Here is a 13,897-nt window from a genome sequence, read left to right as displayed (position 1 = left end):
CCAGCCCCTGCCTCTGGCAACTGCCAGTCTGTTCTCTGTATGTTTGAGCTTATTTTATTTAAAGATTCCACATGTAAGTGAGATTATGTGGTATTTTTTCTTTCTCAGTCTGGTTTATTTCACTTAGCAAAATGCCCTTAAGGTCCATCCATGTTGTCACAAATGGCAAGATTTTCTTCTCTTTTATGGCTGAATAATATTCCAGTGTGTATATCTCATCTTCTTTATCCATTTATCCATTGATGGACATGTCTTAGCTTCCATGTCTTGGCTGTTGTAAATACTGCTGCGATGAACATGGGGGGTGCATATGCCTTTTCAAGTTAGTGTTTTTCTTTTTTTTCACTAAATACCCAGAAGTGGAATTGCTGGTAGTTCTATTTTTAATTTTTTGAGGAACCTTCGTGTTATTTTCCATAGTGGCTGCATAAACTTACATTCCCACCAACAGTGCGTGAGAGTTCCCTTTTCTCCACATTCTCACCAACACTTGTTGTTTCTTGTCTTTTTGAGAATAGCCATTCTGACAGTTGTAAGGTGATAATATCTCATTGTGGTTTTGACTTGCATTTCTGTGATGATCAGTTCTTTCTTTACATACACAATTAGAAAATAAAATATATACCATTTACATTAGCATAAAAAATATAAAATATTTAGGAACAAATCTAATAAAAGATAGGTAAATATTGCTAAGAAAAACTAAAGAAGACCTAGATAAAGGGAAACTATACCACACTTGATTTGAAAGACTCAATATTATTAAGATGTCAGTTCTTCCCAAACTGATCTGTAGATTGAATGCAATCCTAATCAAAATTTCATTAGTTTTCCTTGTGGAAATTGGAAAGTAGATTCTAAAATTCATATGAAAGTACAAAGGACTAGAACAACCAAGGCAATCTTGAAGAAAAACAACAAAGCTGGAGGACTTAACACTACTAGATATCAAGATTTACTTTAAGCTACAGTCATTAAAACAGTGTGGTATCGGCATAAGGATAGACAGACAAATGGAACAGAATACAGTCCAGGAATAGTATATGAACACCTGACTTACCACAAAGTACCACTGCCTTTCAATAGGGAAAGGATGGTCCTTTAATGTTGTGGAGTCAATTGGTTATCATTAACCCAACCTAATTAGATAAAAATGAACCGCAGACCCAAATGTGACAAGTAAAAAAATAAAGCTGCTAGAAAAAAACTTGGGGAGAAAATCTTAAGATCTTGGGATAAGATTTTTTAAACAGGACATAAAAAGCACTAACTGTAAAAGATATGGTTGATAATTTGGATTTTATTACAATTAAGGACTTCTTTTTATAACAGGACACTCTTATGGGAAAATATGTTACCACACACTGAGAGAAGGTCAATCTGCAACACAAATATCTGACAAAGGATTCGTATTCTGAATATATAAAGAACTCCTACAAATAAGAAACAGATTACTCAAAAAAAATTTTTTTTAATCAGGCAAAAGACTAAGACAAGCACTTCACAAAAAAAGGATATCCAGATGTTCAGTATGCATAAGAAAAGGTAATCACCCTCATTAGCTAACAGGAAGATGCACATTAAAGCTACGGTGACATATTATTCTGTTCCACCAGAGTAGCTAAAAATTTAAAAGACCGACCACACCAAGTGTTGGTAAGGATGTAGAGCAATTAGAACTGTTGCATATTGCTGGTGGGCATGTAATTAGTAATTAGTTAGAACCACTTTAGAAAACTGACAGTTTTTACTAAAGATAAAACATACGTATACTGTATGACTCATTCCTGGGTATATACTCAAAGAGAAATGAGGACATATATCTACCAAAAGCATATTCAGGAATGTTCATAAAACTTGATTCATAGTAGCTTCAAAGTAGAAAACAATTCAAATTCTTATCAGTAGGAGAAGGGATAAAATATAGTGTGTTTGTAAAATGGATAACAGCATAACAGTAGAGAGGAACTGTGACATGCAATAACATGGCTTAGTCATAGGGATAAAATGTTGAACAACAACCAAAAAATCCAGAAACAGAAGTGTATATAGTGTATGATTTCTTTGATGTGGGTAGGTGAATGAATAGACAGAGTCCTGAGTCACCTGTAAATATATACATACCTGTGCTAATAAAGGACAGAAGGGTGGTTCCTGGGCCAGGGTAGGCGATGAATGAGCTATACCTGTAAGCAGTAACATGAATAAATCTCGCAGTATTGAGTGAAAGAAAAAAGCCATCTTTAAAAGAATGTGCACTGTGACTCCATTTGTATGAAGTTCAAAAATACGCAAAACTACAGCTTTAGAAGTAAATTAGTTGGTTACCTTTTCAGAGGACAGAGGGGGTAGAGATTGAAAGGAGGGAAGGGTAGGGGCCCTTTTGGTACGGCAGTGCTCTTGACCTGTGAGGTAACAACACCAGCATTTGCTTCGTGGTTTTACATTTTGCTTTACATTTACATTATGTGCATTTTTCTGTAAGCCTGTTATACTTAGGTAAAGAGTTAGAAACCAAAAATCTAAAAGGTCTGGAGCTACTAAGTGATTGTCAACATTTATAGGTGTTTTTCTGTAAAAAAAAATAAAAACGACCTGTTTATAAAACTGAAAAAGTGTTACCTTTTTTCATTTACTACTTTTGCATTATACATAGATTTTTCCATATTAGAAAATTTTCCCTTTGTGAAGTTTAAATTTTTTTCTTTTTAATATTTAGAAAGGCATGCTTTCAAACTGAGATGCATCCATAATCAATCTTATCTGTCTGATCCTTTAATTTACTACTTTGGTAGCAATTTATCAGTTGCAAACATGCTTTTAAATTTTAAATTTATAGTTGTTTTAAACCCATGATAATCTTCTGGGAAAATGAACAGTCATGATTATGAGGTGACAGGTAAACTCATTAGTAAAATTTGACTCCTTCCCTTCCTAGATTTCTTATTTGCACAATTTCCTTATTGATACCAATTTTCTGGTTTGACATTTATAATGGTTCTGTTTGTCACGTTGAGGATATGAGGTAGATCTGTGTTTTATTATCTTTAAAATTTTTAGTAAGCATCATATCTACTAATTTTTGCTCCTAGTATTCCCTGAAAATACTCATCTCTAAGTAAAATTTTTTTGGTGAGTAAAATATTCACTATATAGCTTTGTTCAAGTAGGAGAGTATGTATTACCATACTTGCTCATATTAATTGTTTCTCTTTTTCTAGAGAAAATCTCTCCATGAAAACAAGTTGAAGAGAATGCAGGAAAAGGTAGAAGTCTTGGAGGCAAAGAGAGAAGAATTAGAAACAGAAAATCAGGTGTTAAATAGGTAATGTGTTTGTATGTATACATACCCCATGTGGCTATTTTGATATTATACAACTTTGTTTCTGAGTATAATGCACTTGGGTTTCTTTTAAAATATACATTTAAAAGAATTCTAAAACTATGCATTAGACTCCTAATTCATTATCTTTGCTATTTTTTTTCTGATTGAATGTTTCTTCAAACCAAAAGGTCTTTAACACATGCATTTGTATTACAGTTGGGACTGACAGGAGAGGTCAGTCACTGGCTTTGGTAGCCAGGAGTGGTGTGAATCCTTGCTGCTGAGATGAGACAGTTTAGTGATTACAAGTTCTAAAATTGTGGCCACAACTTTGAATCAAAGTTCAGTTTTTCTATTTTTTGGTATGGAAAATATTGGGCAGTAGCTTCTGGTTTTTCATTTACATCCAAGCACAGCTAATAATCTGCATCATTAGCATTTTGGAGCAGAGAAGATTTACCATATTAAGATAGTGGTAGTGGCAGTGTATGACCCATGTGATTCAAGTTAATAAAATCTTTTCAAATTCAGGTAATCAGTAGTAGTCTTCAGCATTTAGACAGTGTCAGACTTTTCTGTAATGGGAATTGCCTGTATAGCAAGCAGTGATGTTTTTTATAATGTGCACTGATCTTCTTGGGTATAATTATTACCAAAATGTGAACAGTTGTGTTTTTTTTAGAACATCCAAGAGGTTTCTAGACTGTGGAATAAATGCCAACTTTATAATACTCTCTGTTCCAAAGTAAGAAGCCACCAAATTCATTCTACAACAAAATTCAACTTAATATTTCAAAATTAATGGTTATGGAGGAGGTATTACCAATTCAAGATTGGGCAGCTATGGCACAGATGGCCTAGAACTTCGAATGGTTTTGAAACTATATTTGATTACTGGTGTGATTGATCGTCAGGAAATTTATGTCCCAAAAGGTGGTGATCTGTGAAAATTGACCATATTTCACCTACAAAAATGGCATTCATAAGATTCAACCTAGGGCTTCCCTGGTGGTGCAGTGTTTAAGAATCTGCCTGCCAATGCAGGGGACACGGGTTCGAGCCCTGGTCCAGGAAGATCCCACATGCTGTGGAGCAACTAAGCCTGTGCGCCACAACTACTAAGCCTGTGCTCTAGAGCCCGTGCGCCACAACTACTGAAGCCCTAGAGTCTGTGCTCTGCAACAAGAGAAGGCACTGCAATGAGAAGCCCACGTACTGCAATAAAGAGTAGACCCCCCCAGAAAAAAGAGTAGCTCCCACTCACTGCAACTAGAGAAAGCCCACGTGCAGCAATGAAGACCCAACACAGCCATAAATAAATAAACAAATAAATAATTCCCTTTTAAAAAGATTCAACCTAGCATTTTCTCTATTTCTATTTGATTCCTGCAGTAAAATAAGGCACCCTTTTGGTTTAAGAAGTCTCCTTTTAGTTTCAGGATTCATGGGTTGGTGGAGTAAAGTGGAAATGAAAGTAAAAGTATCAAAAGATTTTTAATCTTTGATTAATTGACAAATAAAACTTTAAAATCAGTTGATAGCCTGCAGGGCCAACAATAACGCATATAATTAAGATGTCATATCATGTTTCTGTTTATCTTTCTAGATAAACCAAATTTTATGTGTATATTATATATAGATAAATCTTATAATTTAGAAATCCTTCTCTTCCAATTAAAATTATGTTCTATGACTCATTCCGTTTTTCAATAGAATGTAACTGTATTAAACAACAGAAACACTTTTTCTTTTTAAGACAAAATGTTCCATTTGAAGAACATACAAGGCTTCAAAAAAGACTAAAGGATATACAGAGAAGACATAATGAATTTCGAAGTTTAATTTTGGGTCCTAACATACCTTCAACGGCATCCATCAATCCTGTAAGCTTTCAGTCACCAACTGTGATTCCAGGCGTGGAACTATCCTTTCCTCCTCATATGCAGGTATGAGCATTTATTTTAGGGAAAAAAGTTAGATAAATATTTCCATACGTTTTTACCTCTTTAAATAGTTAAAAACCTAAATCTTTACCAGAAAAGTCTGCTGAGAGGCATAGTGGATTTGAGTCTATCCTATCCTTTAGCGATGGTGCTAGGAGTAAAGTCTCCTGTTGGGCAATTGAAAGGAAGAAGCTTAACTGATAAGTCTTTGAATAACTGTTGAGTTTGTAGTCACTCATACAATACTAATTACTACCAACATTTACGCAAATGTACTGCACTATGTATTTTCCATACAATATTTAATCCTAATGAAAAATGCTTTGAGGGGAGGTATTGGTACTCCCAATTTGCAGATGAGGAGGCTGAGTCAGAGAGGTGAAGTGACTTGACTAAGGTCATAGCTAAGTGAGAGTTGAATTTCATACCTAAATCTAATTCCAAAACCTGAGATGGTTCTACTTTATCAGATCCCTGAGATGTTGATGGAATCAACTTGATTGGATGATTTTCAGAAGATGAACTGTTATTAAGCAATGACATTTTGTAATGTTGAAAGCACTGAAGATTTTTAATGTTGTAAGTCACTGAATTGAATCTCAAACGAAGTGCTTTGTTTATATAATAAACTGCTATTAAACTCTCATCACATTAGAAAGTTGCCATATAAGTACAGCTGGGCCCTACATTACCATTATCTAATTCACCCCCTGGTGAATTTTACACCTAGAGAGGAACAGACTTTGGGTTTTTGCTGAAGGCTACAGCCAGAGGCAGGAGAGAAGCAAGGACTAGTTGGTAGTCTAGACCATGCTGGTGTTCTTAGACTGCTAAAATGGTCATCCTTTTCTTGCCAGATGTTGCAGGCCTGAATAAAAGAGGCACTGAGGCCACTGCCTAACGGTTATTTTTCCACCAGTTTTTCTAACAGTCTTTTTTTGGTGTGCTTTTTCTTTTCTTTTTTTTTCCCTCTTTCTGTGCTTTTAAGGAGGAGCAGCATCAAAGAGAACTCTCTCTACTTCGCAAAAGACTAGAAGAACTAGAAACAACACAAAGAAAACAACTAGAGGAACTTGGATTTCCTGGGGAATGATTTTCTTGGAGAAAAGGCAGATCAAAAGGGATGAAATCAGTGACTCAATAAGGCTTGAAGTTTTAACGTATGTGGTATTTAGATACTTTATTACTGTTTGCCAAAACACTTGAATGTGCCTCAAGATAAGGTACCAGTACATGATGTGTTGAATGAATGTCAGGATTTTAGGGTTATACTAATGATAAGTGAAGCACTAAAGCAGCTTCAGAGATATTTATAATATTATTGACAACCCTTTGAGAATGTGAAATAAATGAATAAAAGGAACTCATTAGGGAATCAAGTTTTTAAACTATTTTATTAATCTTACTTTGTTGAATTTTTTGGCATTTTGCCTAAAACATGCCCATCTTGAATTCCCTCTTCCTCTTTGAGATGCTTGGCAATAACAGGGTCAGTGAACATTTTCTGGTTTACTATATGTGAGTTATAAACCTCTAGTTCTTGAAAAATGACAATTTTAAAGTTAGTATAAAAAAATAAGATATCTAGATATATATTATAAAACACTACCTTTTCTAAAAGCTGTGTGCACATAATTTATTAAAGAGCTTAATATTTTTCTAACTGCATTGTTTTGTGTTTAATTTTGTTTTAACCACACAGTGTAGAAGATCTCACTAATTTTGGCTTCGTTGGGTTAGGATTGATAGGAAATAACAAAGTACAAATAATTAAATCCTGTGGCTGTATAAAACAAGGGCCATTCATTGTAAAACTTGCACCCAGTGGGGTCCCTTTAGAAATATTGCTGGTTTTTAACTTTTCCTCCGCCTGTTTTGGATCTAACCAAACTGTTATAAATGTTTTATTTCTGTGGCTGCGTTGGGTCTTCGTTGCTGCATGTGGGCTTTCTCTAGTTGCAGGAGCAGGGACTACTGTTCATTGCAGTGCGTGGGCTTCTCATTGCGGTGGCTTCTCTTGTTGTGGAGCACGGACTCTAGGGGCGCGGGCTTCAGTAGTTGTGGTGCACGGGCTTAGTTGCTCCGCAGCATGTGGGCTCTTCCTGGACCAGGGCTCGAACCCATGTCCCCTGCATTGGCAGGTGGATTCTTCACCACTGCGCCACCAGGTAAGTCCCCATTTGCTTTTTGTTTTTTTAAAATTTTATTTATTTATTTTTGCTGTATTGGGTCTTCGTTTCTGTGCGCGGGCTTTCTCTAGTTGCGGCAAGCGGGGGCCACTCCTCATCGCGGTGCGCGGGCCTCTCACTGTCGCGGCCTCTCTTGTTGTGGAGCACGAGCTCCAGACGCGCAGGCTCAGTAGTTGTGGCTCACGGGCCTAGTTGCTCCGCGGCATGTGCGATCTTCCCAGACCAGGGCTCGAACCCGTGTCCCCTGCATTGGCAGGCAGATTCTCAACCACTGCGCCACCAGGGAAGCCCCCCCATTTGCTTTTTTATGTAACATTTTTAAGGCATTCTGCTGGAATAACTTCACGTCAACAAGGCAAAGCTCAAGTCTGCCGGACTAAGTGGAATGTTCATTATCCAGTAGTCCTCACATTCAAAAGTCAAAGTTAATTGATAGTGGAGGCCAGGAGTGAAATTGCACAGCCTTAACATCATTTAGAAGAAAGTAGATTTACTTACTATATATATATATAGCTGCTAATTTACAGAGCGTATACAGTGACACTTTGTTTTTGAAAAATAATTAATTTCCATGGAGCCACTCAGAATTTAAACATCTATTATAACTAGAAATTTTGAAGGAGGAAAAAGACAAAAACAGTCCACATTTACATCAAAATGTTTATTTTTGGATATAGACATTTAAAACATTCATCTCCAAGAACGGCTTCAATCAGGTATACAATAAGAAATAGACTTTAAATCCCTAATACAGAAAAAGGTAACTAACAGAATTAATTTTTAAATGCTGCTGTAGACACTAGTGTTAGAAAAAGAAAGTTGTTTATAAATGGTTTTGCACCAAAAAAATATGCAAAGAAACTTGAAAATAGACAATGTTTGCCATTTGTTTCTCTGGTTGCTGTTTAGTATAGACCCAGTGACTGATTGTCTTCAGCACACATCTAATTTGGCCATTTACTGCATTTGGCTAATGTGATCCAGATAGTGCTTTTCACTGGAGGATTGACAAACACGCTACATACATTAGTGAATCTTCACACCACCTCAGTGAGGTAGGTTAGAAATATTATACAGAAATTGAGGCACAAAGAGGTAAGTGACTTGCCCAAAGTTCCCAGCAGCACAGTCCCTGGAAAAGAAGGTAAGTCTCCACACAGGACTCATGTGCCAGAGAGCTGGACAGGGACACCCTCATGTAGCATTTACTGAATACTTAGATAAAGCTGTAACTGATCCTTTGAGATTTCTTAGCATTTCTGTACCCTAAAGAAGGGAAGTCTTCTGGGCAACTCTCCTACCCTTGGCTCTCAACTCTCCTGCTATTGTGAACCCCTTCACGTCAAGACTATAGCAGCCTTAGATGGGGACCAGACCTCTCACCTTTATAAGTAACCTATTTGGTAGTATTTTTGAGGTGTGTCCATTGGACAGATAATAGTCGAAAGCGACAGGATTGGGAAGGTGCCTATCAGGGCAATAAATGCTTATTTTCTCTGATCAGTTTGTGAGGTGTCACCTCTCACTCTTTACCAGAGAGTGAGGAGCAAAAAGAACTGCATTCATTTAAGACAAACTCACATTTAAATCCTGATATCCCATACAGTGTTGGTAAATGATTTTAAGGAATGTGTGATCAATGTTTATTTGCTACTTGAAAAAATTTCTTTCCTCAATCTGGGATTTGGAGCACCAAGGGTAAAGGTGCCACAAGGAAAGTTTGAGAGTTGCCAATTACACTTTTTACTTCTGGTTTAATAGAAGGAAAACACAGTGGTATTAAAGTTGGTCATGAGCAGCAAAAATTCAGGAATAAAAAATCAGCAATAAAAAGACTACAGTATAACTAGATAGGGAATTCTTTTAAAAAAAGGCATGAATAAAACAGGTTTTTTTAAACTCTTTCTCTTGTGAGGAATACTCTCAAAAAGTACATCGTAAGACTAAGATACCAAGTTGTATACTAATATTTTTCAGGCCATGGGCCTCAAATATATATATTCATATATAATACTCCAGTGTGAACAGCAATTTCATGAAATGTAAAATGTATTTTTTTTTTTTTTAAATCACACACAAGTATTTATAACCACAGGGTTCACCAGAAATCTAAAGCAAGGAGATAGTAATATAGAGATGTAGGATTAGGGGAGTGAGTTACTCTTCCACAGACAGTTCTGATCGAAGTGTTTAGACAGAAATAAGCTACTGATTTTTTTTTTTTTTTTACAATAGCCAACATGTCCACTATCAAATACATTTAATATGAAAAAATAAAATGAAGAAAACGTACATACTTTAAAGTGTCTGGGTAAAATGCTGTCGCATTTAAAGAAGCCTACTCCCTCTCCTTGCTTTAGAGTTCATTAGTGAAATGGAGGTGAGTTTGATGGAGTACAGTTGGTGACCACTGAAAAAACACGAGCCCTTTCAACAATGTTGCAACACTGTTAGTTTTTGGTTTAAAAACACACACACACTCACAAATGCTAAGTGTACACACACTACCAAATTCTGCGGTCAGCTTTTCCAAGAACTACCGGGGAAAGTTTCAATGCTGCAAGTCCTCAAGGTTGCCCTAACACCCCTACCTTGTTTCCAGATGACTCATTTCACGTTTTGTTTTGATCACTGGCAATGTCCCTTGTCTGCAGAGGTGCAGTGTAGTCACAAGTGCTACACAGCTGTAGTTTTCAAACAAAACCACGTATATCATTGTGCTTCAGTGGAGACTGTAGTTACAATACTGACCCTTGCTTACTGGCCCTGTATTCTCTGTGAACAAGGAGGCTGTTTGTGACAACCACTCCAACTCTATGTACAGAAGCGCTCCCACAGTACACACACAGGCACAGTGCTTGGTATGCTTTCTAAAAGCTGTGCATGTGCCTTGCTCTCTTAAAAAAGACAGTGCTCAAAGTGGAACCTATGTGCAAACTTAAAAAATTAACGACACAGAGTAGCTTAGGCAGCCGTTTTGCTCCCAAGTCGTCTGAAGAACTTTACCAGATTAAGCCAGGCCCCAGAGTGCTTACATCCACTTGCATTTCTTCTTTTCATCAAATAAGACTTTTACATGCAAGAGTTGTTTCTGAGCTTCTTCCAGCCCTCGTTCTCTTTCTAGTTTATTTAGAATCTGTTGACAATTAGAACAGTTATTTTAGATATTGTGGTTTTAGCATTACAATTGTTTTTTTTTTTTTTTTTTGCATTCCTGATGCTGTGAGTGGTAAAATCTGTATGAAACAGATGCCAGCATTTTCTTCAATCATTTAATACTCACTTTGCAAGTTGTTTTGCTAAGTCATTATCACAGGATCAACAACGCTTAGGTTTAAAATAGAAGCTCACAAGAGATACCAAACTATTTGCTTACAAATATGGGGCCAGAATTTCAAGGCCCTGTTTTATGCATTATGTTACAGCCATTCCAAGCACAGCAAGCATTCCTGGGCAGCCAACATGCAGGCAAGTATTTCTTCTTAAATGCAGCAGGCAGGGGCATCCTGGTCAGAGACGTCTACTTCCCTTCCCTTCCCTCCCCTCCCCTCCCCTCCCCTCCCTTCCCCAGTGCTTCCCTTCTAACCCCTGACCCCTGGAAAGAGGGATGCTTATCATGTTCAAGGAACTCATTGCCTCTACCCTACCTTAGTGCTTCACTTGATCTTCAAGTAGCAAATGGAATTGGTGAGCTATTCTCACCATTGACATGGATAGCCTGTCCCAGCATGACTGAGTGGGGGGAATCAGGGAAGGGGGAATTAACATATTTGGAAACAGCGCATCTGATGACTGTGTCTGTGTGAATTCCCAAAGAAAAAAATCCAGATTAAGGAGGATTAATCATAAAGGAGAATGGTTTATTGAAATAGTTGCTTAAGTTAGAAAATATGTCATACTTTAACTACTGAATACAGAATCTAGGCGATTTAACAAGCTTAGCTTTCATTTTAGCAGATTACAACCAAGCATAAGCAGGCCCCTTTTAGTAGGACCACTACTTACTCATCAAAGTTAAGTATGCCAGTATGGCTGTAGGCCCCATTAACTCAAATGTAAATGGTTGGTCCAAAGGCGAGCAGCATAATAAAACTATGAGGGGCAGCAGCCACGCGCAGGGTCTGGCTTGGTGCCAGGATCCCCCATCTCAGACAGGCTTCCTGGCCTCCCTTTCTGGCCATTTGGGATGCCAGAGCTGTCCTGAGACCTACAGAATGCTTTTATAACCAAATTCTGGTGACTGATTCATATCTAGTTTTTAAAATGTTATTTAAAATCTTACCTCATCAAAATATTTTACGATGTATTTGTAGATTTCTGTCAAGGCCACTTCTTCATTAAATTCATTTTCATGTTTCTTAAAGAAATAAAGCCTTGTTGAGAGATTCTGCAGTGGCTTTTTTTTTTTTTTTAAGAAATATCCAAATACAGTCTTTTTACTTTGTAACAATACCTTAGATTCCTGAGTTAAGAATTCTTCCATCTCTGAAGATGACAATGGAGGCAAATCCCTGATTGCTTTGTAATAAGACTTGACTTCCTCTTTGTAGGTTGGGATATCCTTGGCATAGAGAAGTTTATTAGTTGGTGCTTCCTGAAAAACAAACAACCACCACCAAAAGAGTTTTTAAAAAAACCATGGGGGATTTATAAGAGTACCAGTGTAGCTGAACCTCCACCACGATTATCTCCTGGTAAAAAGGACTCTTCATACAGCAGGCCTTCATAAACGTTGTTGACTGCCTGACTGACTGCTATCCAGATAGTTCTGGTGAGTCACTGTTATTTTCAGGCAGATTAAATGCTAATATATTCTGCCTTCCTCTCATAAAAGAACTGAAATTATTATTTTTGCATGATTTTGAGTTACTGTAACAATGGAACTTACTGCACTCATAGTTCATTACTAATAGTTGTAAAAAGCCTGAATTAAAACGTTTGCTCTCATCCTCACCCACCAGTGAATTCTGGCATTTATAAAAGGTTTGAGTGTAGGTCTGATTGAGCCCTTTATATAACCGTGAACGTGGCAGGTAATTGGCAGTGGCAGATTTTCCTGCTTGTCCCTTCTATTTTATTAGATTATAAAGATCTTCCAGTGTCCTCAGGAAAGAGCATGGTCATTAGTATTGGTGGCTCTGATGTCTCATTTTGCAAAAATTCCCTGGCAGTTTGAATGTTTTTAAGTAATATTAAAATTTAAATGAAGATTTGTTTTTAAAAGTTATAATTTTGACAAAATTAACATCTACTGTCAAAGAAGAATTAATAAATAGTCAATCTAAGAAAGAAATGGAAAAATGTATTCGGGCCAACCTGAGGATTATGACCCAGGAGATAGCCTCTCAGAAAGCTGTGAGCACTGTTTGGAAGAGGTAAGGGGGGGGAGGCCTGTATATGTGATCTGAGGGAAGGGGGATGTGCAGTCAAATGCACATCCTGGTTGAAGTTTACTGCTATTTGTGAGGAACAGATATCTTAGAAATGCACTAAAACCATTAACTAAGTATGGGAAGATTCAAGAAACTGAGTTCATAAAATTTTCTCTTGAAAATATCTAACTGAGGGCCAGTTCTGCCAGTTTCCCCAGAGCACAAAATGCCTCATCCTGATCTTTGCCTTGAATTCCTTTCAGGGTGTTATTACTTATTACAATATTGATTTGATTGTAAACTGACAAACTAGAGGTATTAGAAATCTCAGGCAAGATTTTCTTCTCCATCAGAAATCTGTTGTATTCAAATAGACGCTTTTAGGTACATTCAGATGGAATTAATTTAGGCAAATTTCAATAGTTTCATACTTCGGGTTCATAGTTTATTAGTGCCTGTAGACGATTTTTCTAGGAAACAAAGAAAAACAAAAGGTTTTCACAGGCGGAGTCTGCAGTAGGGTGGAGATGATCTATTTTGGTTTTCACTTAAACTAGATTAAAAATAGAAATGAGAGATTTTTTTGAAGAAAAGCAAATTTTCAGTGACTATCACTGACTTTCTTTTTAGCTGGTATGGTTTATTATTTGAATGTTTACGAGGAAGACAGAAATACATACAGGAAATCCTAAACCTGGGCCTTACCTTTCCAAGTTGCTGCTCTGTGAGGGAGAACGCGTCCATGAACGCCTGGGCGATCACTGACAAACAGCCATCTATGTGTGGTGTCTTCTTAATGTCAAAGACAAACTGAGGGTTCTTCAGGATATTTACCCAGAAGCGAAGAGGGAGGCTGTTCCAAGAGAGAGAAATCTCTCTTCACATACAGCCATTCATATGAGGCAGATGCTCTGTTTATCACAGTTTGTAAACGGGTGTTTTTGTCCTTGTCATTGAAGTATGCAAGTCTGCTTTGCCAAATATACCAAGCAACAGATGGCAGCGTCACTCAGCACAAGAAAGGGTTAAACTGTCAGAGCTACTGAAAGGGAGGACTGGAGAAGTCTG

The 13,897-nt window shown here is 37.1% G+C and overlaps 2 protein-coding genes across 8 annotated transcripts in view; one reads left to right on the top strand and one right to left on the bottom strand.

Annotated features, from left to right (window-relative positions):
• The window catches only part of CEP83 (centrosomal protein 83), a 150,294-nt gene extending 138,426 nt beyond the window's left edge, over positions 1-11,868 (top strand). For 3 of the 6 annotated variants that reach the window (XM_089921135.1, XM_089921134.1, XM_089921133.1), the window contains 3 exons: positions 3,222-3,325; positions 5,082-5,271; positions 6,257-11,868. In XM_089921135.1, the coding sequence (XP_089777261.1) occupies positions 3,222-3,325; positions 5,082-5,271; positions 6,257-6,361 (399 nt within the window). In that variant the 3' untranslated portion in view covers positions 6,362-11,868. Of the gene's footprint in view, positions 1-1,479; positions 3,326-5,081; positions 5,272-6,256 lie in introns of those variants that run through there. The other 3 variants (XR_016395025.1, XR_016395024.1, XR_016395023.1) reach the window with 3 other exon arrangements.
• The window catches only part of PLXNC1 (plexin C1), a 141,963-nt gene continuing 136,165 nt past the window's right edge, over positions 8,100-13,897 (bottom strand). For both annotated transcript variants that reach the window (XM_089921132.1, XM_022562399.3), the window contains 4 exons: positions 13,535-13,682; positions 11,911-12,051; positions 11,740-11,814; positions 8,100-10,593 (listed from right to left, as the gene is read on the bottom strand). In XM_089921132.1, coding sequence (XP_089777258.1) covers positions 10,489-10,593; positions 11,740-11,814; positions 11,911-12,051; positions 13,535-13,682 — 469 coding nt within the window. In that variant the 3' untranslated portion in view covers positions 8,100-10,488. The remainder of the gene's footprint in view (positions 10,594-11,739; positions 11,815-11,910; positions 12,052-13,534; positions 13,683-13,897) is intronic.

This window comes from Delphinapterus leucas, chromosome 11, assembly GCF_059928025.1.
Source record: "Delphinapterus leucas isolate spDelLeu-1000000601 "Yukka" chromosome 11, BTC_Dleu_Yukka2, whole genome shotgun sequence".
In the NCBI taxonomy this organism is placed as follows: Eukaryota; Metazoa; Chordata; class Mammalia; order Artiodactyla; family Monodontidae; genus Delphinapterus; species Delphinapterus leucas.
This window is presented reverse-complemented; position numbering and strand designations above follow the sequence as displayed.